The 26,758-nt window shown below is 40.7% G+C and overlaps 1 protein-coding gene across 1 annotated transcript in view; it reads left to right on the forward strand.

Annotated features, from left to right (window-relative positions):
• Window positions 1-217: 217 nt before the first annotated feature.
• Window positions 218-26,758, forward strand: part of TRPC5 (transient receptor potential cation channel subfamily C member 5) — a gene marked incomplete at both ends in the record, with an annotated part of 65,167 nt that continues 38,626 nt past the window's right edge. The window contains 2 exons of the mRNA XM_082004324.1: window positions 218-595; window positions 16,568-17,089. Of these exons, the coding sequence (XP_081860450.1) occupies window positions 218-595; window positions 16,568-17,089 (900 nt within the window). The remainder of the gene's footprint in view (window positions 596-16,567; window positions 17,090-26,758) is intronic.

A 26,758-nucleotide genomic window follows, 5' to 3' on the forward strand; every position in this document is an offset into this window, starting at 1 on the left:
ATTTTTTCAGGTAGCCTTTTAATGTGGGGTTGCTCAGGGGGTGTTACAGCCATTGTATTGAGAAAAAGAATGAGCTTAAAAAGGCATGGGAAGCTTTTGGACCGTAATGGACCTTTGGAAATTTGTCCCCTGTGAGGAACAGATAGGGGTTGCTCGTCTGTTTTGTCACTTACACATGCTGCTTCTTCCCCCGTAGGTTGCCCGGTCACTATGAACAATGGCCCAGCTGTACTACAAAAAGGTAAACTATTCACCGTACAGAGATCGGATCCCATTACAGATCGTGCGAGCGGAGGCAGAGCTCTCAGCAGAAGAGAAGGCCTACCTCAGCGCTGTGGAGAAGGGGGACTATGCCAGTGTGAAACATGCCTTGCAAGAGGCAGAGATCTACTACAACATCAACATTAACTGTATGGATCCTCTTGGTCGCAGTGCCCTTTTAATAGCCATAGAGAATGAAAACCTGGAGATCATGGAGTTGCTTTTGAGTTACAGTGTGTATGTGGGAGATGCTCTGCTGTATGCAATACGGAAAGAGGTGGTGGGAGCTGTGGAGCTGCTGCTGAATTACAGGAAGCCAAGCGGTGAAAAACAGGTTAGTCGAGTGTTCCAGTTCAGTTTTAAGCTATTATCCTGCATTAGGAAAGTGGTACTGCACAGAGAGGTGCTGTGCAGGAGTCATAAAACAAAGTCCTTAATGTAGGTCCATTGCTTTAAATGCCCAGAGTGGACGTGGACGATTCTGTTTGGATGATAACTTTCCAGCCTGAGCAAACATGTTCTGCCAGACTTAAATACTCGACATTTTCAGTTTCACTCAGTGTTCTTTTCAGTCTTCCTGTGTTTGTGAACATACTGATCTATAGGTTGATTTATAGACACGCACTTTGTAAAGGAATTTGGGGCTGTCTGTAATATGATTATATTACAATCTATAAATATGAACTATTGCCATTGCTGTTGTACTGATATTAAGTGGAATTGCTTTTCATAAGTAAATCCTGAAGACACACAAGCTTATAAATAACAGTAAGCAAGCAAAGAGTCTGCTAGGTTTCAGGACTGAGCCACAGTACTGACATATCATCTTGGTCTCCCTCTCCAGAGAGCCCTAGTTCAGAAATGCTGCAGCAGTACATAACGTTACAGCATGAGCTAAGCTGCTATATATCTGAGCAATGAGCAACTATGACTTGTAGAAGGATCCTTAGCTACAGAACCATAAGGATCTTTGCAAAAAAACACAAAGTCTGAATCCTGTCACTTCAAGTGTCACATATCACACTGTCCCTAAGTTTTCTTTTTTTTCCTCTTTTTTGCTTCTTTTCATTTGCAAGTACTACTGCCAATAACTAGAGTAGTTTATATACAGTACTGACCGCTGACAATTTTTGCATGTTCGCTGCTTGGAAAGGAACGTTCAAAACTTGGATAATCCTTATATATCAGGCCTCGTTTTGAAGTCTACTTGAACACATCCTTTTGTGTGTGAAAGAAGAAAATTATTAATACTGGTCAATCATAGAAGAAAAAGTTTTCAATTGATAGGCCCCTTAGTACATAGTTTTTCAATAGTAATTTTATGTAGCCAAAGTAAACAATAAGGATCAACCCCAACAACATTCAAGAGTACTCCTGCTTAATACTTAGCAATGGCAGTATTCTGCATGCTGTAGCAGTGCAGTTCTAATGTGTGGTTTAAGCTCTTCTATCAGACATAAAAAGTGAAATGTTAGTATTAGGTTTTAGTCTGACAAAATGTAAGTAGCGAAATACAGACCATATATGGGGAATAAGCCATTTTTTTCTCGGTCTTCCTAGAAAGTTTGAGCATCCTGTAGGCCAACAGGTCATCAAGTAGAATAGAAGAAAAGTTTTTTTCACTAGCATGAGGAACTGCTAGTAATTATTGCAGGTTAATGACAAGTTTCTCCTGAAGTGTCATGCAAAGCAAGTGATGGGGTTTGTGTGGATTTCTGTAAGATCTCTTGAACACCAAAACTTCTGTCCACTCAAATTCACAGCCTTGCTGGCTTAACTGGACAGAGGTCCCTGAAATAAGTTTGATTTATTGCAGCTGAAATTTAGCTCCAACATCTCTAGTTCAGTGATGCATTTTGTAGTAGGTCTGTTTCATTTTTCTTTATCTCCATGCCAGTGTGCAGCTATTTTTCCATAGCCAGGTTTCTATCTGCTGTGGAGTTTTCACCTTGCAGGAGAATATGTGTGTGGGAGAAGAGATGCAATGCCAGTTTCGGCTTTATTTACAAGGTTTGTTACAAGACCAGATTTCATCACTATGTTTTAGATCAGTACTGGCTTGATGCAAGATCCGATGTACAAGCTAGGATTAACTTCCCTGGCTGTGGTTCAGGCTCTTCTGCAGACTGCAGGAATGGACCAGACTTCCATTTCAGGAGTTTCACTGATGGTTCATGCAGTGATGGTAATGAATATTTATTTCATGTATAGTGATATCACATTAAATGGAAAGAAGTGTTTAGTTAAGCAAAGTTGGGACAAAGCTGGTTAGCACAAAGCTAACATAGGAAGGGTTTCTGAACACGAGTTCCTGATGCTAATTCCACAGCAATATCAGTATACGTTCATTAATCATCTTTGCTGGACCCTTTCTCAGAAAATCCTTTGGGAATCTCATACCTAATTGCTTTCACAAAAAGCACCTGATAAATCACATTAACACAGTTTTGTCCTAATCAGCTATTTCTATGTTCTAAAACATATAGAAAACCTGCTTTTTTGGGTGACTAGTAACAAAAATTCACACTTCATGGAATGGTTTCTGTCTGGCTGAGAGATTTGTAAGCTAGTGTCACAGCACTTATATGTAAGGTTTAGTATACTCTATTAATTGAAGATACACAAGATTCAGTTTGCCTGAAGAAACCTGTGGGAAGGCAGCTCCTTGGCTCACATGTAGTGGCCTGTTTCCAGTTAGGGGCTGTCTGTCTCTGCTGTGCTCCGGGCAAAGGTGCAGAAGCAGCATCTTTTGATTGCTCTCTCTTAAATGTTCAATACACCGCCTTCATTCATCTAGTTCCCATTTTCCTGCTGGCTGCCTCCGAGAGTTTATTGTTTGACTCGATAGCAAAGTCTTGTTTCTCTAACTGCCAGGCACGAAGAGCTGTTCCTTATTTGCATCTGTTCACATCAGCCCAGTTAATTGTTGTCTTTGCATCTCAAAAGCAGCTGAGTAACATCATTCAGCATAATCCATTTTATGGGCATGTATCTTTGTTCTTTCCCACCACCTCATCATCGTACCACAATCCTGACCAAAATTGTTACCGGTTGCATTATGCCAGCCTATTGTGGGGTTACGGTATCTAGTTAGCAAAAGCTAAGTAGAAAACCATGGCCACTTACACACTTGACGTGGAAAGGAGTTTTGCTCACCAGCCACAGAGTCTCTAAAAGGTGATGTGTCCTGGGCACTCCATACCTCTCTTGCGAGCTGCCCGAGGGGAAGAGCTCTGCTTTTCCCCGGTATAATGACTTTTACAGGGAGTAGGAGTAAAAGAACTTTAATATATAAGAAGTAAATTTTTTTGTGTTCCTTACGTAAGAGAATCAGGGTCTCATTTACAATGTAAGGGACAGAGAGAAATGGATGAAGAGACTGGGCAGCAGAGATGCTTGTGTCCTGTTATTAAATGAACGCAGGCAATCGTTATTCTGCAAACCTTTGCTAGACTGCTGTTTAAGCATCATTTACTGAAAATACTATGACAATGGCAGGGTAAGTCATAGCCAGTGACTGTGAGAACACGCTTCTCCCGCACTGCAGCTGCGTGTGTAAGGGGTATCTTGGGAGAGGAGGAAATTACTCTGTTTACAAGTGGAGCCTACGAGAGCCAGGAGCACAAACCACAACTCTCTAAAGGCTGCTACAAAGCACATGATAGATGAGTGTGCCGTGTTTGTATAGATGTATTTCCTTTTAGGTTTACCTCCAAGTAAGGTTCATGGGCTATTTTAAGAATTTACCATTTCTCCTCAAATCTGTTCTTCCTGGTCCTGACAACTCGCAGCCAGGGTTTTGTGTACTGCTCTGCTAGTCTCTTGATAAAGCTGGGGAGAAGACTTCACCACTTACAGCCAGAATAACTCTATGGCTAGTAAAGTTACAGCTGTTTTGAAAGACACTGTCACCTATGAGAGATTTTGGGTTCAGTGAGAAAGACATCATGGGGCAAGCGTCTGTCTTTTTTACCATGGGAAGACATAAAGGTGTGCTGCAACAGCCCTGCCCACCCACCACGGCATAGGTAGGAGCTTTGCTGACCTGGGATGAGATCTGGACCTGGCACTGCACTAGGAGCTGAATTCTCAGGGAAATAAAGGAAAATGCAATTATCTATTCAAAATAGATTAAGTAACAAAAGAGCTTTTCTAGTTCTATGATTTTTACAAGTTCACTTGTTATTACCAAATATTATGTAATTAACTCCAATTAATCCTCCAAGCTTTTTTTTTTTTTAAACCATAGTTTGCTTTACCAGTCACTTTGTATTGCTGATTGGTCACTTATAGGATAGTTTGTTTTTCCCCAAATAGATGACAGACCGTTGGAAAAAAAGCAGCCCATTTATGAATATTAAGAGGAACAACAAAACAAACAACATTCATGGAACCTGGAGGGTGTGCAAGTGTTGCCTTTCCTGCAGAGATTTGTAGTCAGTGAATATGTATTCTCCAGGAAATAAAAGTGAGCCTAATCTGATGCTTGAATACTTACTGTTTGCTTTTCAGGACAGTGAAGAGACTGATATTGTACTGCATAGTGGCAGAAAAGTAGTATATGTGTACTGCAGACTGCTGGGCATGAGCAATCCATATTCAGGTCCTCCACACAGTGAGTGTCATGTTATTTAAATACATAAGACAACAAACCACTGAATCATCTTCAGAGAGAGTGGGACTAGGTTAGAAACAGTAAAAATCAGCACACACAGGTGCAGTGTTGACTTTGGCCCAGGCTTATTGAGTCAGGTGGCTCATCTCTTTTGGGGTAGGAATGTTAAACTGCAAAGGTGTTTGTGCACAGGATAGGTCCAATACATACAATAGCAAAACAAGACTTTTTTTACTCTTCTACACGTACATGTCAAGATCTGGCTGGGGTCCTATGGGGTTGGAATTAACAGAGAACTGGAAATTATTTCTTTCATTTTTTTGATTCAGTGCTACCATAGGGGCAAGGGAATGTATATAAGAAGCCTGTTGAACAAATCCTCCTTTCTGGTAAAATCTTTTGTCTCCCAACTTAATCGACCTTTGAGTTTTGGGTGGGTTTTTTTTCCTAAAAGTTGTATCAAATTTTTTTATTATACAAAAACCAATACAGTGAGTTATGTTTTAAGCCAGGCTGGAATCTGCACCTGAACTGCATCAGCACAGAACAGGAAATATATGTCTGAAAATTCACATTTTTCTACATATTTGATTCACTTTCAACTTGTCATTAATAATAGTTGTATTTCCAGACATTTTGAAGCCCACTGAAATCAGTACAAATTCTCCCTTTGACTCCAGGTGAAGTCTTCAGGGGCATTTTCTTAATAGCCTCTTGTGTGAATTCTGTGAAGCAGTCCCAGTTCTCCACTAAACATGCATCACAGCTCGCAGGGTAGTGCTCTGTTTGCACAGATCTCACGTCATTTTTTGCCTAGCTACAGTGGATGTGTTTGCAGCGCACCAGACACAGTCTGTACTGACTGCTGAGCCCTCCTTCCGTTCTTTAAGAAGCTGCGCTCAGACATCTGAATTACTACATGTTCTTGGTGTAGCCATAAGCACCTTTATAGATAGCTGTTTTCTTCACAACAATCAGAGCTGACATCAAATGTTTACATGAGGATGATACTAGCATCTCTCTGGTATCTGCCAAAATTAGCAATTTGCTCATGGCAGATGTCTCCAAATTAATCTGGTTCACAGATGGGACTACAACTGCGATTCCTCAACAATGAGAATAAGAAAAGGGATCTCAGTATTTATGACTGATTCAGTTTGTTTCGATGGTCCAAAGGCCTTCTGAATCAATGAGATCTCAACAGATACCTATCCATGTGTCTTCAAAACGAAGGAGCTTTACAGAAATAAACCTTGGAAGAATATGGTTGTGAAGAGGAAACTGTGGAGAATAAAAGGCAAGTTTTCAGTCTTAGTTGCTAATCCTCAGATATCTGCTAGTGGAAGGTTGCTGCACTTCATAGTTTTAGCGAACTTAAAATTTCACCTCAAAAATCCTCTTTCAGATGAGCTGATGAGTGAAAATCTGCCTTAATCTTTGTGTAAATATAGATCCATAGCCTAGAGACAATCTTTTATGAACCAGAAATTATATGTGGCATTAAACCATTTTATTCTTGCCCAAATCCAATAACTTTTCTTGATATAATATGGTTTAGCTTAATTTTCCTACTCACATAGGGTTCTTTGTCTTATATGCAGAGTCCAGTGCAAAGTTTAGCTCTTACCACCAACAGTACTTGATTTCTGCAGACTTGCTGATACTTACTTAGATATACAAGCTCATTACAAGCAGTGTCAGCCCTGTACCATCACTGACAGGACTTAAGTCAGAAGGAGAGGAGTTGTCAGATATCTCATGACATAAAAGCTAGATTCTGCAGGTAATTTGAAAGAAGAGTTTTAGAAGCAGCTGGTGCTCCTCATGCCCTGGCTGAAAGTGGTCACTGTGGATCAGTCTCACCTGCAGGCAAAGTGCACAGAGGTACCCTGCGACAGGAACAGAGGATCTGGGGTTTGTAGCTGTGAGAAATACTATCTCGTCTCCTTCAGTGAAAGGTTTATGTTTCTTGTAGAGGTGAAGGAGAGACTTGTGGACTTCCCAGCTAAAATTGCTAAGTGTTGCACCACTAACTCCTAACCTACAAGCTGAGGATGGATGTGGGAAGATCACACACATACAGGCTGAACAAAGAAGTCTTGCCTACATGATGGTAACAGATATTCTGGGTGCATGCACTGTCTTTTTCTGGAACATCACAGGCAAGGCTGGGGCCAGCAAGCATGGAGTGTTTACAAAGGTGTGAAGTACAATAAAGTGATCAAAGCAAGCCCTAAGTGCAAGCGGATCTCTGTAGTCCTCTGCAGTGTTAACCATGGCATACCAGCAGTATTTGTGTTCTTCCTTGAGTTTAAAAAGTTCAGCTAATTCAGGAAAGTGTTGCTGAAACCTGGGCATCTCTATCAAGTCAATAGGCATGACCTGTTCTCACTGAGTTCTTGCTGTTGAGCACTGTAACAGGCTGATTGGTATGACTCAGTACAGATATTGTGCCCTTTGGTATGACTCAAACCAGCCATTTCCATGTTAATATGAAAGGTCCAAAGTGAAAAGGGAAGGCTGAACCTGGTTAGATACACTCTGAGCAAGAGCAGCTTCTGAAGAATAGAAGCAGTTGAGAAAAACTGGCCACAAGTTTGAAAATATTTGAAAGGCACTGTAAGGGAAGAAAGATTGTGTCTGAAAACAGAAAACCGGCTGTTACTGCTCCAAAGCCTAATGGCTCTGCTAGCATCCAAGCTTTTCATTATTTTTATCGATGCAGTAATAATTCACAGCTATAGTTAACATACCTTTGACATTGGCGGCTTCATTCAAAATGAATTCCATCTAATTAAACTAAACAGAGAAATCTAAGACCACTTCAGCTTCAGCTAATGATTATATTTAACTTGGAATTTCTTTCCTCCCTCTCCACTGCCTTGCTCCCCAAATAATCTTGAATCTATGAGAAGTGAGGCAAAACAAAGAACTCGGGTGATATATCGCATAGGCCTAATGAGTGGCATCAGGGCTAGGGCTTGCAGGCTGCAGTGCCAACTACCAGACATCAGACAGTGGCAAATAAGTCACTGGCTCCTTCTCCTGGGCCAACATGAAGTCTGTTATTAGTTCCTAGGGGAGCTGGTAGGGTCAGGCCAAGAACTGCATCACAGCATGCACAAACATGTCATGCTTGTAATTTAACAAATAGGTGGAGAAGACAGGAATGAGCCCTTATATGAGATGCTTCCCAGGGAATTATTTTTATTAATTTGTGGGAGTGATCTTAGCACTTGTCTGCATTCTGCACACTGTACAATGTCTTTTCAGTCAGGAGTGATGGGTACATGGGATTCAGCTGGGCGGACTGCCTGTAACAAACTATTTGAAGGGGAAAAAAAATCCTGTTTGTGTTCCTGCACAAATAAACTTTGGTTCTCTCTGTAGATCTGTTAAGTTACCTGTTAAGGTGTTAAGTTTCAAAAAAACATATTTCCTTACCTACCCAGGATTGTGCCTAGTTTACTCACCACCCTTTGCTCATAAGCCCCAGTTAAGCATCAGCAGCTCCCTTACATCAGCCCTCTGACATCACACAATACATGCTTTTACCTCTGGTCTACGTGACTTCTGAAACCCAGAAGGGGCTTTTGACATGGCTAGCTAGATTCACTGCTAGAATATGCAGGAGAATCTGCCTGGTGCAACAGTTGCAAGATATTTTCCAAGGGAAGCATGTCTGTATGGGAAAACTGAGCCTAAGACATTACAGGCTCCTCTGAAACAAAGGTCTGGGATCTATAAAGAATTGCAGGATGGTTTAGTAGGAGTCCCCTACTCCTTACCTGGCTGTTGAATAGAGCTGTGCTTGGGTTTGCAAAGTAGAATGCCACCTTTATGGCTTGCTTAACCCTGTGGTGGGCAGTCTTTTGGTGGCAACAAGAGAGGTGGGGTGGATCAAAAAGGCATTGACTGAGAACAGTATTCTCCCCACTCCTCTCCGCAATGCTACAGCAAGGGAACACCGTAATCCAAGATCTGTGCTCTGTCATTGCCTTGGGAGGACATGTTGGAAAACCACGCAAGCCTGCAAGAAGCAGAGGATCACATGCATCATTGGTACTTAATTCATGGCGGCAAGAGCAGGCTTGTGTGCTCCACTTAAATACTCTTCAGGCAGACAGATGATGAGTTAGGGGCAGTCTCTGAAGCATGAGGAGCGTATCATTAGCAAGATGTTTTGAACTATCTAGCATTAGAAATAACAAAGGAAGTCACTGCTTAAGTGGTAATAAAGGAGGATCACAACCACACAGATTTTCTTCTCATGTGAGACCCTACCACCTGTCTAGATTGTCTTTTCTTTGCTATCACAAACTCGGGGGTCTTTTCAGAAGCCACAGTGTCTTCGTGGCTAGTATAACAACAATGCCAAAAGCACAGCTTAGTAGTCAAAATGAGGAGAAATGCAGCCTCCTGCTTTGTGAGCATCAAGATGTGTTTTGTGCAACATCAGACAGCACTGGGCTGGCACCAGATGCAGTCATTCCTCTCTGTGATGTTGTCTTATGATTGAATCAGATGTTTTTTTTTTTTTAAAGGAATGTGATTGAATAGGAACACAACCCCACCTCTCCCAAGCAAAAAGCCCTCCCTTTTCAAGCCCTGTTAGCAACATATTACCTCACCTAAACTTAATGAAACATCTCTCATCCACACACAGTAATAAATTACAGGAAATAGGGACATTTTATGTACAAAGATGACACAAAAGGCTATAGATAGCATGATTATTAGCCTATATTAGCACATCTTGTCCTTGTTACCACTAAGTCAGAATAGAAAATAGAGACACCAGATAAAATGTATTAAAAAGCTGGACAACTCTTCCCTGCCAGAATAAATCCTGGAAAACATTAGAAAAAGAGTAGCTGTAATAAATCAAAGATTACCCTGAAGACAGAGCCTGCAAATTTCTCCATGGACTGTCTGTTTCAGTATGTTTGGGGTCAGAGGAAAGCTTACACATAAAATTAAAAAATATCATTCCAAGGCCTTTAGTGTAGTTAAGAAATTTACGGGACTGGATTAAGTAATCTCTTCTACAAAATTCACTTCCAAATTTAAAAGCAACATTAAAAATGTTAGGGTTTAGTCTTTGTTTTTACTCAAATCAACGGCTACTACCACACGATAAGTCTTAAAACACTAATGAAGAAAGGTAAAAAAATGAACAAATGGGGAAAAAAACCCAGCTTCAGGCATATATGAATTAGTCTGTCTGTCCAAACTTGATGAGACTATTCAATTTACTCTCATGTCAGCAATGCTAGACTTACACCTGAGTTGGTGTCAGAGGGTCTCAGGAACCAGATCTAGCAAACAGCCAGGCAATCTCTGCATTTTGGCAAGGCTTTGGTAGATCCATAACATGCTGTGAGCCACGTTCTGATGTCACTTATGCCACTTCTTCTCTAGCAGCTTCATTAATGTCTGGATTTGTACCAGTACTGAACTTTTATCCCTTGTTTGTTTTCACTGGACAAGTGTCATTATTCAGATAGGTTTATCATATGTAAGCATATGATAAAACCAAGATTCATTTGATAGTTGGTCATATCATAGAGATAATGTGACATAACATGTAAATTGTGACTACAATGAACTTCTCAACCATTCTTGCACAGATGAGAAGTCATAACCAGGAGAGGGTGCAATTGCTCATGCCACAACAATGGTCTTACTTCTCTCAACAACGGTAGGCACTTGCTAGGCCCTCTTCCTGCTGGATTCAGTAGTTCTTAGCTGAGGCAAGACACATGAATTCAGGGCAAAGCAGACCTCAGAGACTGCTCTTCATTTAAATACAAGAGGTTCAAACACAACCTGACTCTTCAACAGTGTCCCTCTGTGACTTGGAGAATAAACTCCACACTGAGCACACTTTTCCTTCATTTCATCATCAAGTGCTTCATCTTATTTCCTGCACCTGCATGAGAAAGGGAGAGTGGCTTAGAGGTGAGAGTGCTCTGTCTGCAATAAGTTGCCATAGGCCATTTAAATGCTTATTGGCAAAATCCTTTCCTTCTGAAGGCTTCTCTTGATTCCTCTTTTTTAATGCCCAGCAGAAGAGAAGTTATTATGTAGCATCAACCACAAATGGTGACATCTTTTGACAATCTTTCTGGCTGTTCTGCATTTCCTAAACACATGGCTGAACACACAGTCTGATGCAGTTCTGCCACTCTCAAATGCACTAGGTTTCAGTTTAGCTCTGAAAAATAATCTCTTGGGCCTACCTCCATTTTTAAACACATGGATAAGAAGCCAAATCAAAACTTGAAGAATCTAGGGTAGAACTATCTGGATTAACGTATTTTGCTTTTGTTTATTGGTTGCAGAGAAAAAAGTTTGGTTATGCAAGTATCACAAACCTAATTTTTCACATGATTTCAGTAGTAATGCATTATGTCATGCTATTTTTTATTCAGAGATCCCTATTTCAGTGTTAATATGTACCATCTAGTAACCTCGTATCAGCATTTGACTTGCCACGAGGCACTAAAAGGTAGTAATTTTCTCTGTTTTGCAGTATCAGTCTGAGGGGCAGAGACTTTATTTGGCTTTACAAGCATGTAAGTCACTGCACAGATTTTAAACCAGACGGATACTTTTCTTCAGCTGGATATTCTGGGACAGCTGTATTGAAATCACTGGAATACTTCAATAACAGCAGAGCTTGCCCAAAAGTACATCTACAACCATGTGTGCTTTATGCCAGAGTTACAAACTTGTTCATTACCAGCACAAAAGCCCTTAAAGTACCTTACTTTTTTGTTATCAGTTTCTGTTGATCATTATATTTCATTAACCTAATTACATCATTTCATTCAATGAACTGCTCTTTAGAGAAAAACAACCTTCCTATTAATATAGATACTGTCATCGCTCCGGTACAAGATGTCTCTCAAGGCATCTGTGATTAAGATACTCAGTTATTGAAAGCAGCACCACTGCATCATCTAAAATGAATGCTTAAATTTATAAAAGCATGTCACATTTTTCCAGAGTCCCACATAAGGAAACAAATGCCCATGGGGTCCTGCCAGTGAAAGAATTTGTTTATGGGTTTAGGCAAGGAGCAGGATTCAGTTGGTCATGCCAGTCACAATATGTTGGGGTTTTTTAAGGCCTTTTGCTGGTAAGATGGCTGATCTGCAGTCTAGCAACACTGACTCTGTCTCTCATTCTCTATTTATAGAGCTGCAGCTAGAAGTACCACAGGACTGCGATTCTGAACAAAATAACAGTCACTGCTAAAGCTCCTTTGACTGCTGAGCCTTGCGCTAAATTGATGTAGTACAAAATCTTCATGTTAGAATGACAGAAATTGGCTGTGCCTGTTGCCATGCTTGTGGATGGCATATGCACTTCCCCCATAGGGCTGCATGCAGAAAAACAAACTAGAAATAGGAAATCCTTGCTCAGTAAGTTACACAAGCTTCCATTTCTCTAAGTGTTACATTTGAAGTTTTCTAGTGAGTTGGCATGAGTTTGTTTTGTTTAGTAAAACATTGTTTTGGCAATTGGAAAATCTTTTATAACACATAGTTGTATCAAAAAGTTAGGCAAGCTGAATATAATGCAGATTAATATATTTACAATTTGTCATAGTTATGCTTACAATTTATTACACCAGTCCAGGTGAGGTGCTAGTTTATGGAATGCAGATGGCTTGAAAATGTGGCAATTGTACCTGTAACAGGTAAAAGTATTATTAGTTATTTACAAGCAAAAGCGGCAGCATTCTCAATGCTAGGCAGGATCTGTATTTAGACTGCCTCTGACCCAAGAAGCTTACAATTATTGATTAACAAAATGAAGAAAGTAAAGGATTTAGTGGTTTACTTTCTAGATACTCTTTTTTCAGTTCAGGTCTGAGGCACAGAAGGGCTGTCTGGGGAGACTGCAGCTGTGCGTACCGGTAAAGGTGAACACTGAGGAGAGACCTGAAGGGAGATTAGTGTCTAGTAGGGTTGCCAGACCATAATCAGGAGGACTGTCAACACAGAGGGGCAGAAAAGTGTAAGATGCAGAGATAGAAACAGAAAATCACCCCAGATAATCATTAGACCGAGCCAGGCTCTTTCCTCAGAATTCAAGATTTTGCACTCGACTGGCAAGTTCCTTTGCTGCAGAACAGCTTTTTTTCATCTAGTTGTCCTTTTTTATATGCATAGATAGGTGACAGATGCCATAGAAACACTACAGCTTGCTTTGAAATTTTCAAGTGTTTGAACCTGGGTATTAGCTTCCATGGTCTGTACAAGGCAAAGGATGCATTCATATTAGTCTTTCAGTTTGGTTGAGGAGCATGCTTTTGAGATGTATCTCCTTAACCTCCCCATTTACTGTTCTTTGGTTTGCGTTGCTGAGCAGTCTCAGAGCACTTGAGCTGGATTGCTTTAACACAAGACTAAACCGGAGGATGTGCTCCAAGGGCACTCATATACCAGACTAGATTAAAACATCTAAAAGACCTACAAGGCCATTGGGTGTTCAGTGCCAGTTTTATTTTGCTCTGTAGTTCTGCTCCTCTTACACTGTACTAGTTACTAACCACAAGCAGAGATTCCTGCTCCTATCCAGAACTTCTTTCCAGCAGTGCAGTATTTACTGGAAAACTTGTTTTTCCATTCAGAAGAGATCTTAGCTATACTAAACAGTGCTTTTATGTGAGATAATCCTGCATTTTCTTCTCCTCTAATGAATTAAGCTTGCTCCCCCTTTTTTTTTGTTTTTAAATAAAGGAGATTTTTCACTCACTGCAGTATCGTTTAGAGAAGTGGCAGTACAGTGGTAAGCAGCCTACCTTTATGAGGATTAAGTCTAGAAAGATGGTAACAAGCATTCAATCACTTGTTGTTAATGGTAGCCTTAATTTCTTAGGCAAACATTTCCAAGATGAAATATGGGCAAGGCACATGCTCCTATGCAAACAGTGACAATAAGGTTCTGAAGGACTCAGCTTAACAGCTTGTGTGTCAGGTGATGAGGTTAATGGAAAAGAATTTGTTATTCAGGTCACTTAATGAAAATAACCTTGGAAGAGCTTAGCAGAGCCCTTGGGGTAGAATAATGTATTCCTTTTCTGCTTCCATCACTGTAAGTTAACCCAAAACATAGAAGAAGCTGATCTAAACATTAACTCAACCTGTCAGAGCAGTGCAAGAGGAACATCAGCAATGTACAGTAATCTCTGCTACCCCTCCAGTGATAATACGTAGAATACAGCCTTCAGAGCAAAGGCTTGCTTTGCATAGCCCCATCTTTAAAACAAGACAGTTTGTTAAGATGCAGGTTATCAAAATGCTGTGCAAGAAGACAACAAAAATATTCACCAGAGGACATACCATTTTTAGCCAATGCATGGTCTTTGGATCAGCCAGGCATAGAAAAGAGAGAGGCCACAGCAGCCACTATTCACGATATTCCTGTTCTGTGTTTTGGTGGTTTGTATTAAAAGTGCTGCAATCTGCCCAGGAAAACATGCCTTCCACACAGCAGCCATCTGAGACCTAACAAAGTAGTGCTCCATTTTGGGGGTGAGGACTTGTGATATGAGCCAGAATAAGGGATGGGAGATCACTTGATAGATACCTCCGATTTGATCCCAAGCCATGGGACAACCATTCCGAACGTCCTAGATCCAGATCTAGAAAGCCTGAGGAATAGACAGAGGCGGACAAGATTAGCACTATCCCCACCTGTAACATTACTGCCTTGTCTGCAAGTGCCCATTTCATATTCTGAGCAACATGAATACCTCATCTGTGTGAAGCTGAAAATCCTATTCGCAGCCCTGGGTACTATAACTTCCATATAGAACAACAAGATGATAGTAATAGGAGTGATAGAGGGGGGAAGCACTCTTCCTTTGAGGCAAAGGCGCTGAATACAGCAGCCAGTGACTGACTGAAAAAGGAAGGGAAAAAAAAGATAAATGCATCAAAGCTTAAAAAAAAATGTTTCTAAGAGAGAGAGAAAAAGAAAAGCTCACACCTTTCTCTTGACATTTAACAAACTACCTAAACAAGCTAAGCAAAGGAAAAGAAAGTCAAAGACCTTACAAAGAGGGCTGCTTTCAGGTGTTTTTTACTAGATATCTTAAAATACATTTAACCAACCTTACAAGGAGACACCAAACCCTCCATGACCCACAGCAAATCCTCACTAGCATGCTTTCTGTTTCCCTATGAGCCTTATTTATAGGTTCCCTCCTGGCTGCCTCTGTAGGAACCAGCCTGGTTAGCAAAGCCTCTTCACACCTGTGTGTCTGTAGGCTGCCAGAGATTTAACTCCTCGTGTGCTGCATCCAGCGTAGCAGACTTGCACTATTCCCAAAAATACCTTGAGCCACCCCGTGAGCCGTGCTGCAGTAAATGACCCAGCATCTCAGTGTGCTGCCAACCTTTGGGAGAGTGTTGTGTGTTGTGAACAGGCCCTGTCCTGCTGTCAGCTGCGTCACGTAGAGTTTTATCAATCAACTGTAGCCCAGGAGTCTTTAGCTGTTTAGTGCTATAGAGGCACTTAACTCCCAGGGAACTCAGATTCAGTCCTTCGAGGTTCTCTGTTTCACAACCAGTCTTAGGTATATCCTACGGAAGGTTTTCTAACTGGTTACTTCATCTACTTTATCGCTCCTTTACTTTTGGATTTTTACAGACTGAGTAATGTTTCCTGTCATTAGGACTCTTTGACGATAGTTTCTCTGAAACGCCTTTGACATTTGCAAGGGGAAGCAGGCCTACTGTTCACCAAAACCCACAATCACCCCTTGAGCAGCAGGATGCCAACTGCCAGGGCAAGAGTGGTGGGCACACGAAGTACAGTACGCTTGAGTGATGATTAACACACAACAAAAAGAGCTGCCTGTGCTGCAAATGGAGACACACTGTGTGCTTGGGATGTAAGAGCATTTTGGTCTAATTTTGCACTCTGCATATAGTAATAAGACACAACAGGGTGTGCATTAAGCTCATCTTTTGAGAAGTGCAACAGTAGCTGCATAATGCACACCCTGGAGTGTCTTATTTGTAGTGGACTATGGCTCATTAATTTTACATTTAAATTTTTTCAAACCCATTTTAAAAAAAAACAAATCTATTCTGAGGGCAATTATGTAATGTATCCTTCCACTGAAAAGTATATTCAGATAAAAACAGTAAGGAAAAGGTGAGGAAGAGCTTTGCTCAACTGCAGACCAGAGTTTGGTTTGGTTTGTGTAGGGCCTGCTATGAGCAGATTCTTGGCCTGCTAATGCAGATACATAATGAAAATAATGATAGTTGCAGAAATCTATTCAGTGTTCACTCTTCTGTAGACTTGCCTTTCTTTTTGTGTAATTAACTGGGCCTTTTGTTCTGCCTTTCGGTATATGAACCGATACCTGTTTTGAAACAGGTTCACATATAAAGCATTCAGATGGGGATGTGATTGACTTTTAGACCAAACTGGGAACTGAATGGTCACAGGTTCCTGCTCAGGAGGCAGACAGGCATGATTTGAGGGAAAATGGTTTTGCCAGAATAGCAGTGTGTGTGTGCATGGATACAATAGGATTTAAAGAACAAAGGGTATTACAAAAACTCTGGTTTTGTTATGACATCACTTCAAAAGTAGGAAGGAGGGACATCTGATTTCTGCTGTTCCACATGAAATGTGACCATGGTTTATCCCTTTATATAGGTTCCAACCTTGATGATGGACACCCAGTTTTCAGAATTCACTCCAGATATCACCCCAATAATGCTGGCGGCTCACACCAACAACTATGAAATCATCAAACTGCTTGTCCAAAGACGGGTAACAATTCCACGCCCACACCAGATCAGATGCAACTGTGTAGAATGTGTCTCCAGTTCAGAGGTGGACAGCCTGAGGCATTCCAGGTCAAGGCTGAACATCTACAAAGCCTTAGCCAGCCCTTCGTTGATTGCCTTATCAAGCGAGGACCCCATCTTGACAGCCTTCCGACTGGGCTGGGAGCTGAAAGAACTCAGCAAAGTGGAAAATGAGTTCAAGGCTGAATATGAAGAGCTTTCACAGCAGTGCAAGCGTTTTGCTAAGGACCTTTTGGATCAAGCACGGAGTTCCCGAGAATTGGAGATCATTCTCAATCACAGAGATGATCAAAGCGAAGAGCTGGATCCCCAAAAATGTCATGATTTGGCAAAGCTAAAGGTAGCAATAAAGTATCACCAGAAAGAGGTAAGAGTCATCTAAATGTGAAGGTGTGTGAAGGCTTCATGTATTGGGTAAAATGATTCATTTCTCTAGTCTCCATGGGTTTGTTCCGGGTTGCTAGCTGAGAGCCAGCAGGAGTGAGTTTGGCTTGAGTGGAGAACCATGGGCAGATGGGTTAGTCACAAACCAGGAGGTTCAGTGCGCCTTGGTGACAGCAGGAATCCGATGACAGTTGAGGGCAACAGGACTGGGACTTGCTGTGTTGCGTTATGGCTTCTGTGGCACCAACACTTTCTGTTTCAAAGATACTTGAATCCCATTTTCTTGTAACCCATCCGCATGCAGAGAACAGCCTTCAGACATTTCCAATTTTTTAGCTCCGAAAGCTTTTCCCAATGGCTGCTTTTATACAGTAACCTCATGAAGGTCTTGAGTAGAATATACAATTCCCTTCATCCAGCTACCAAACACTTCCTGGCACCCATTCAACACTAACTCATACGGGCCAGAGAAACAGCAGCAGCAAAAGAGAGCAGGAGTGATCAAGAGCACTCTCCCTGTCCCAGGTCTCCATGTTACCAGCAATTCTGTTAGGTGAAAATGCTCCTGTGATACTAGGAAGTGGATCATGTCATGCAAATAACTTCTTCACATCTGAGACACATCAGGTTGATTCTTGCTCCTTGATTCATCCGTGTTTTAGGAACTGAGAAGCAATTCCCAGAAATTCAAACTCCTGCCCATAGTACCAGAAAGGAAAGACATGCTTCAGCTAAATGGCAAAGAACCTTTCAGAAGCCCTGCAAATCCAGAGATTTATAAGTCTATTCAATAAAGCCCATGAACCCAAGGAGAATGCTGACAACAGTTTCATTAGTTGGCTCTGGATTTTCTTTCTCTTTCCAAACCTGGACAGAATTTAGTAGATGCTATATTACTGTTGGCCAGTGATGATTCAGGTTATCTGAAAGAGGAATTTAGCTCGCTCGGTTGAGGAAACAAATTGCAATGTCTGTTACATTCTTCTGTGTTCAGAGGGTGACAGGAGTGGTGGAAAAGCCTGCCACGTTACTCTTTTCACTGTCTTCCCCACATTTGACGCTTTGTTTTATGCATTGACCTAGATGAGGACAGCCTGGTATGACGCATTCCACCTCCTTTAATGGCTGCTCATGTCATCCAGGATAAAAGAGTCAAGAAGTGAAAGATGTAGATTTTCCTTTCTTCCCTTTGGTCTGTTACACCTCCTGAGTGCCAGCCCTTTGATGCCACAAGCTGGAGCTGAAGCCTCAAGCTTCCTGGGATCTAGCACGTGGTCACTTACTGCTTGTAGTGGGCTACTCCAGTGAAGTGTCAGTCTCACTGGCTGTCATGTCAGGTTGTGGTTTTTACTCTAGCTGACAAGGTTAGGTAACATTATAAGTGCCTTAGGGACACGAACAAGTAGTGAAGAATTAGTCTGGAGAAGGGTAATACCATATATCAGGTCAAATGTTTCTTGAATCGAAGAAGGGACAGAAACTCTATTTCTGTTTTTTTTACTGCCCTGATAGCCACAGGTGCTGCATCCACATACACGCTTCAGCAGCCAGGACACCACTGGCACTGCTGTTTGTCTATCACTGCTGATTTTGATGTCTTGTCACAGTTCAGGCTCGCTATTGACATCTAAGAATAAATCTGTGGCGGCTACCCCTTATCTTGTGTTCACATTAAGAAACTGCAAGTCTGAAGGAGTTCACTCCTGAAGTGTTCAGCAGTGCTGAACAGTCCTGAAGCTCTTTTATTTTAAAGTAATGAATTTTTAATCTTTGCTTGCTTGTGTGACAGTTTTTATCTCTTTTTTTAGACATATTTGACTGAATTTCAAGCATATGGATAAATTCCATGTTTTGTGACATATTCATGACAGTTCCAGCATATGAATGATAGCAGATATGCTCTGTGTTGCCAGCTAAAGTCCGTGCTGTTTCCAGGTAGAATACTGGGACAGAATGAATGAGTTTGGGAAACCAGCACTACTGAACCCCTTTGTCCTACCTACCTGGTTATTCACAAATACCTGATGCATCCTGCAGGATGGTATTTGTAGTGCAACAAAATGTGGCAGTGGTTTTCTTATCATGATAATTAGTCCAATACAAAACATCAAGCAAGATACAGACATCATTGCCAGCTTCTGAAAAGAATAAGTAGGAACATTTGTCAGGGAGACACTGATAAATGCCTTTTAATCATGATTGAAGAGTATCAGACTGAGAGAATTGGGGGGGGGGCAGGAAGGAAAACAGAAGCAAATTTGGTTTTGTGAAAGAGAGTTCTGCAGAGAACTTTTTAAAAGCAGATCTTGTTCTGCTGAAGCTTTTTATGTCTTAACATTATATAGGATTGGATTGGACAGAGAAGCCTTTTATATCTTAGTGTTGACAAAGTTGCAAGTCAAATCTTTAGTAGCCTAAGACGAAAATCCAAAATGGACCTTAGTTGTTTTCTGGGGCTGTAAGTTGTTACCGTAGTTGTTAGTTCTTTATATTCAGCATAAAGAATGCGTAATCTCACATTAACGTTGGACTAATCTAGCCAAACTTCGTATACCTTTTTTCTTTTTGAGTGAAATAAACCTCAACATTTTCCCCAAAATACAAAATGATTCCATTTCAGCTTAATCAGGCAGATATGTTCAGGATTCTTTTTAGAGAGGGAGTTGGTAAAGAGATCATTGCCTTTGGATGGAGGGGCAGTACTGTGTGTTTTGGGTAGGGAGTAGATTTTAAAGTTACTTTTTCTTTGTACTCACTTAAATGATCTGGGAATTCAAGAGTACTCTTCACCAGACACATTATTCAGTGTTCTTCTCTCCAAAGCATTTCAGATGAACCCACTGTGCCTTTTTTTTTTCCCCATTGCACTCCCATACTGAAGAGTAGGTGCTGGTTTGTTCCAGGTGCAGAAAAGTAACTGCATTCAGATTTCTAGTGCAGGTTGATGATCTCCATCAGTGAACACACAGGACTTAAAAAAAATCCAAATGGGAAAAGCTAGACATCTATGGGCAGTTCTTGCTCCAAACTGGGGCCTTGGAGGAAAGCTTTTTAAAGCTAGTTAGGCTGCTAAATATGTAGGTAAGTAGGCAATAAGTTTTTACACAGAGTATAATCTGGTTAAATGCCTAAAATCTGTTGGAGATTAGACACTTATCTTGCTGAGGCATTTTGAAATTCCACTGTGGAATTAGCTGCATCTTTTGGTACCTAGCTACTGCAGAAGAATCTGGTCTTATACATTAAGTTTTAGCAAACAATTAGCAATCAGCCCCGCCACGGACACAAATCCCTGTTCCCTGCACTGAATCCAGTAAACATACTCATGGTATACACAACTTCATCTTTTGATCTGGCCTGAGTGCATCAGTCTTCACAGTGAGCAACCTGGATGAGGGCTGGATTAGTGAGGGGAGTCACTTCAGTTCAGTCCTACCTCCAGAGAAATACTGGCCTCATCTCAAAGGCTCCACCTCAGTCTGTATCCTCAGGTAAATCCCACTGCCCGTGCATTTCTGCCTCATGACACAGATAGGGGTTTTGTCTTTACAAGGCTAGAAAAATCTCCCATTCTTTTTTTTTTTCTTCAACAAAAAACCCGGGAGGTACAAGTTTTTATTTCTCCCAAACATTACATGTGTTAAGTATTTAATAAACTGACAAATGTGTCGCTCGTGAGGAAGATGACCTTTTCCTTTGGCAGAGGGCCAAAACAATGGAGAAGAATTTCCTTGCTCTTCATGTTTGTTTTTAATAAGCCCATATATCCTAGAAGGTAAATTACTGTTTACACAGAAGGAAAAATTTCAATTATACAGGAAAGATTAAAATGTGCCCTAAGGTAGCTTTGTAGTATATTTTATGGTAGTAAATGTTAAAACCACGCTGTACAATGTTCACAAGCTCCCTCTCCATCTCATCTTAAGTGTAGAATGGTTGTGTCCTCAGTTTCAAATTACAAAAGGGCCCTGATCATTTCTTTAGAAGGTAGGAAGGATTTAATTGTTGTGATCGCTGTTTGCATGGCAGTCGCAAAATATTAGAAAAAAATGAGAACAGCTCTAGTACACTGCGGAACATGATGGGATAGGTTGAGCATAGACACGTCAGTTTTCTCAGTCTGCTTTCGAAATAGGTTATTTTTGTAGGATCACGGGAACTCATGGTCTCAGAGACGAATAAGCTTTTCAGAAATGTTCTGCAGTATATGGCATTTGTCTTCATATTATTACTTTTCAAATTCTTTTATTCATGACTAATTTTGGAAGGAGAAAGGTGCTGGAGGCTTAATAAGAACCCGCACAGCTCAGCTGTTGGGGATCAATCTTCACTCTGCTGTTCAGGCACAAATTAGCTCTGCATTTGTTAATTTGTTTGCATTTCTAAGAAAAGATGGGGAAAAGTAATCTCTTAGGATCTTGCCAGTCACGCAAAGCACAGCTCTATGTGCAGGGTACCATTGCTGTAGTGGAGAATCAGAGCATAGCCTGAATGCAAATACAATTTTTGTGTCCTTTAAGGTTTTTTTTACATTGCCAAAATAATGTAAAGTGACCGTAGTGTAGGAGTGAATCAGGTCTAAAAGGGCAGTTTTCTCCTTGTGTGTAACGTTCTGCTAAGCCACAAGAATAGCAATATACATTCAGTCTGTTCCTGCTTTCCTGTTCTCCATCACAGGTCATTCATATCTTCAAAATTAAGTGGAACATCACGGTGGTGGGTTTTTAGTGCTTTGCATTTTTCTGGTACTGATAGTTGCAGATGTGAACAGGTTTAGTTTATATGTTTGTAAGAAACACACACAATGCAAGGCACTCAGAAAAAAATGCATTTTACCTGTTACTATATTGCTTAGCACTTTGAATTAGATCAAAGGGATGCATGAAAGTCCCTCTCAGAAACCTTAACCTTAGTCTCTCTTGCTTGCTGTACTCTAAATCAATGACAGGAGAGGAGAGGGGTAGAATTGTTTGCTTTTCTAATTTAAAAACAGTGCACTCTGCTGTTTCCTCTTCAGGATGAAGCTTCAAAAGTTTTAGTTATTTTTTTCCAAGACATTTACATAGACAAGTACCTCTTGAGATACAGTACTCAAGTGAATGAATAATCATTCCTGCCATGCCACATATTTTTCAGCTGTGTCTTGACTGTTGTCAACTGTGTGGCTGCAGTTAGCAGCACAGCATCATTCTCCAGGGAGTATGCATAAACGTGGTGAATTTCTAAGGGCTCTTCAATTAGTTTATAAAAAGAGCTTTTAAAAATATCAGAGATGTGTGAAAAATGAAGTGCAAGGTCTATGAAAATCAAAGCTCATCTACTGTACCTTGTTTACCTGTTTTGAAAGCCATTCGGGTATCCTGATGGATAGCCATAGATGTTTCTTTGTTTGCAGGCAGTGCTAAGTTACTTGCACGTGGTTTTTTCTGTTTTCTTGCCACACTGTCTGGAGATACAATGATACAGGGCTGAGTATTTGTATTGTGCTTTTTAAAGGCACAATGAAAAGGTAGCTTTTCAGTGAGCCTGCACAGCTCAGAAGATTAATAAACAGGCTTTTACTTTCAGGTTTCTAGAATGAAATCATACCATGTCATTAAAAGATCGTTATTAGGGCTAGATGGGGAAGCAGAACTGTTCCTTGTGGAAGCTTTTTCCCTTTCTAGTGACCTGGAACATCCATATCCCTTACGGTATTAGATGGTGAGGATGGTGCAGTTATGCTACTTCGAAATCTGTCCTACATCACAAACCTGAATGTAAGGTTAGGGATTTCTAAAGCACTGAATGTCCAAATGTCACCTTTCATTTTCCAACAGCATTCATTCATTCATTCATTCATTCTTGTATGCAGCAAAGTTACCATCTGATGTGTGAACAGTGGCCTGTGCTAAATGAAGCTGTTTTTTTCTCGGACTCAATCCCAGCAGGCAGATGACCATATTACAAAATCTTCCATGTATGTGGTACCGAACTGTTACTTACAGTCTCAGTGGCTGGACTTCGGGGTGACAGGTGGGGAGACTTACCTGCATTTGCACCCTTAAAACAGTCTTTCCTGCTGAGCGCTGGTGGGGCAGCAGTGCGAGTGGTGCATATTTTGGAGCCTCTGCTCCATGGATTTGTGCAGTTGCCAGATCTATTTGTTCAGTTTTGGAAATTAGCATGGAAATTTAACCTGTTACAGCTGCCTTGTGTTATAAAACTTAGGACAAGTGGCATTTAAGTGTAACTTCTCTCCAAACTTGGAAGAAGAAGAAGAAGAAGAAGAAATATTTGGAGAACTGATGGTTCATCAGTTTGACAAAGTGGACTTGAATATTTATTTGAGGAAACAGTGTTATTCGGTGTATTATTCACATCACACCAGAATGTTCCAATTTGATGAAGGTTAGCCACATATTGCAGCTGTCACAGAACAGAACTGCAGAAGACTACCTTTTGACAGCAAAATCATCATGACTAATCTTGCCATACACAAATTTGAAAAAACAACATAAGACCGCTATGTCAGTCAAGGACAAGGACTCTGCTTGTATTAGTGTAATGTGTAGCAGGCAGTAAATGCCTGGATCATTCTTTAAGTCATTTTTGGTGCCTCGTGCCTCTGACTTTAATAATCCCTTGGACAAAGACAGGAAATATGTTGAAAGCTAAAGGGATTGCCACTGTTCTAAGAATATTCAAGAACGATTTAGTGAGTTTGTCAGTTCCCTTAACTTCACGTGTCCCATCAGTCTTCTTGCCAGCAAGAGAAGAGGCTTGGGAAGCCAAAGTTAAAGTACAGGACATGATTGATTTGCTTTCTATAGACAACAGAAACTGGAAAGAAGTGATGCCTTGTATACTGTATAAGCCAAGTGTTCAGTCTTACCTCATCTGAAGGTCTCGAGTGCCTTTCAGAATCAGCTTTACATCAGTAGTGAAGAGTGTATCGTGCTATTTCATACCTCACTTTGAATGATACCCTGCAATAATAAACTCTGTGGAAAAAATATTGCTATGGATTCTCCCCGTTGGATATAGAAGCAGTCATTGTTATTTATCTGATTTTTGTGAATTTCAGCTTTACTTGTGTCGCTTACTGAAGAGTGTTATGAAACTCTATAGAGAAAAAAAAAGAGATTCCACTCCCCTCACGCCTCTTATGTCATCATACACCTCATCAGATCATTATCATCCAGACGAGCCATTTAGGTGTCTCCTGGTTGAGAACAGTTACCTCGTAGTTCTTCACTCCAAGAAAAGTGAGACAGATAGATGGGTTAATCATACCCCCCCCAAACTGAGCTCTTGTTCAGAATGGCATTTAAAAGCTGTGGCTGCAGTTTTTGTGTTCTTACTCTTTCTCTACAAACCCCAGCTGGTTAAACAAACATCCTTCAGCAAAGAATGTGTCCTACTCACCCTACAATGCTGATATTACTCAGAAGGAGAGGTAGCCTTTAGAGGTTCCCAAGAATGAGAAGTGTTTACAGTTGCTGGTCTGTTCTTTCCTGGATATTGGAGTATCTCATTCAGGAGAAGGTAAGGTAGAAAGAAAAAAGAAACCGAAATTAAATAGTTTCAGCATAGATAATTTCTCAGGTTGGAAAGGAAGCAAATGAAGAATATTTTTGGAACCTTTTATTAACACTAACAGAGTAAAGTACGTATGTATTTAAAAATACTTGTGAATGACTTTTAAAATTCTCATGTTTGCTTTACTTATCACTTATTTAATGTAAATGTTAGAAATACACTAGGGAGAATAAACCCAACCTTCTACTTAAAAGTCAATACCTTCTCCACTTCAGCTAAAGCCTGTGAGAGTTCCCAATATTCATTTGCAAGATCTGTAACTCTTGAAGTGCTGCCTGCAAGAGGACTTGGGAAAGTCCTTTAGATTTGTCTCGAAACACTTTTCAGCCTGAGTGTTTTTTCAGTGCTTCTGTAGGATGTGTCCGATATCACCTGTTCAGCTCTTGGAAACCAGTTAGTGTGTTGTGAATTAACTCTCTTCGGTATATCGCTCATATCCAGCAATTACTTGTACTGCAGCACTCTGCCTTTGGAAGCCCAGCCTATGCCTACTTAGTCTTTGTAACAGAACTGTGTCCTGAAACGTTTGCTGAAATACTTCCTACAGAAATTTATCAACTGTAGTCTGCTGTCTGCTAAAATAAATGCTGAGAAGTTTTACTTATGTCTGGACTCTTGCTCAGGGTCTGACCCAGACGAACTGTGTTCTGGTGGGGTGTTTGCTAACAGAGATTGGCCTCCAGAAGCACCGTTCAGCAGCATGCATTTACTCAGTGCAGAATTTATGCCAGCACTTAAATCTTCCTGACACAGGCCATAAATAACAAACCTAAAGCTAAACACACATTTAAGCGCTCTGAGTAGAGATGGATTTAATTTCAAGCTTAAATACTTTGTTAATTACTTCTTCCATGAGTAGGTTGCCAGGCTTTGCAAGCCTCTACCATTGCTCTAGAATATGTGGGACCTCTTTTATTTAAATACTTAAGCCAATCCAACATACGTTTGTGAAAACTACGAATTTTGATGGAACTGTAGCAGGCTTTTAGAGGTTATTCAGTTTTCCTTTTGTCAGTGTTTGCATCACTGGTGAATTTCCAAGTGCTGCTGCTTAAGCTGAGTTCATGTCTGCTACCATGAAGAGATGTGTTATGGATAGGAGACCTTTAGTTAAGATTCATGTGTTATCATCACTTAAAATACTTTATGAACAGATTAGACAAAATTCAGTATAATTTGAGGCCATATGTTCATCTGTGGAGGATCTGGAGTTTGTTTTATTCACCAGCAGAGGGACTGAGCAATTTTGGTAGCGCCTGCTTTTCTTGAAGGGCTCTTCCAGCTCGGCTAGCGATCTTCTTAATGGCAAGAATGACTGCCATTTGGATTTGCAGTCCTTCACTGTTAGCAGTAACAGGCATGTAAGTAGCAGCAGTGCTTTTGATAGGATATTCATCCTATACTTTCCTGAGAAGAAACTATTATCCCTTGGAAGTGCCTGATGAGGAACATTGCGTTGTAGTCCCTTTTCCCTGAGTTATACAGCTTCCCTTCCAACTTCTTTGTTTCTTCCTTTTTCTCCTGTTGCAGAAAGTACTTAATTAACAGGATGAACAACCGTTAGGTGTTTACCCTCTGTAGCTCACACTTCAGCAGCAGAATGTAAATAACTTTGCAGTCATTAGCACGGTTGAACTCTAAAAAGAAATGTGCTACAAAAGAGGATTTTCTTACTCATTTCACTTTTTGCAACACTGCAAACTTGAGGCTGGTATTTCTTACGTAGTATATCTAGTCTCATAGGGCTTTACTGGCTCTCTGCAGCAAACATCAAATTAGGCCACAGAAAGTTTCTCTTCTGTCTTGGGCTAATTTAGGAATGTATCTCTTTGAGTATTGCCCACTGGAATTTCCTTTAAGAACAATCAAACTGATAGAACTACCGGATTTCTTTTCTTCTTCAGAAGATCCTGTTCTTGGTATGAGACGGAGGCAGAGTGGTTTGTCTGCTGCACTGGAAGTGTGTTGTGCTGCTTGGCAGGAGCATCTGCATGATTTGGGAGTGCAGGAAGAAGATGGATTTTAAAAGTTCATTTCTTTGCATGCCATTTCATGTTTCTGAAATCGAAGT

This window comes from Phaethon aethereus, assembly GCF_964289735.1.
Source record: "Phaethon aethereus genome assembly, chromosome: 10".
Lineage (NCBI taxonomy): Eukaryota > Metazoa > Chordata > Aves > Phaethontiformes > Phaethontidae > Phaethon > Phaethon aethereus.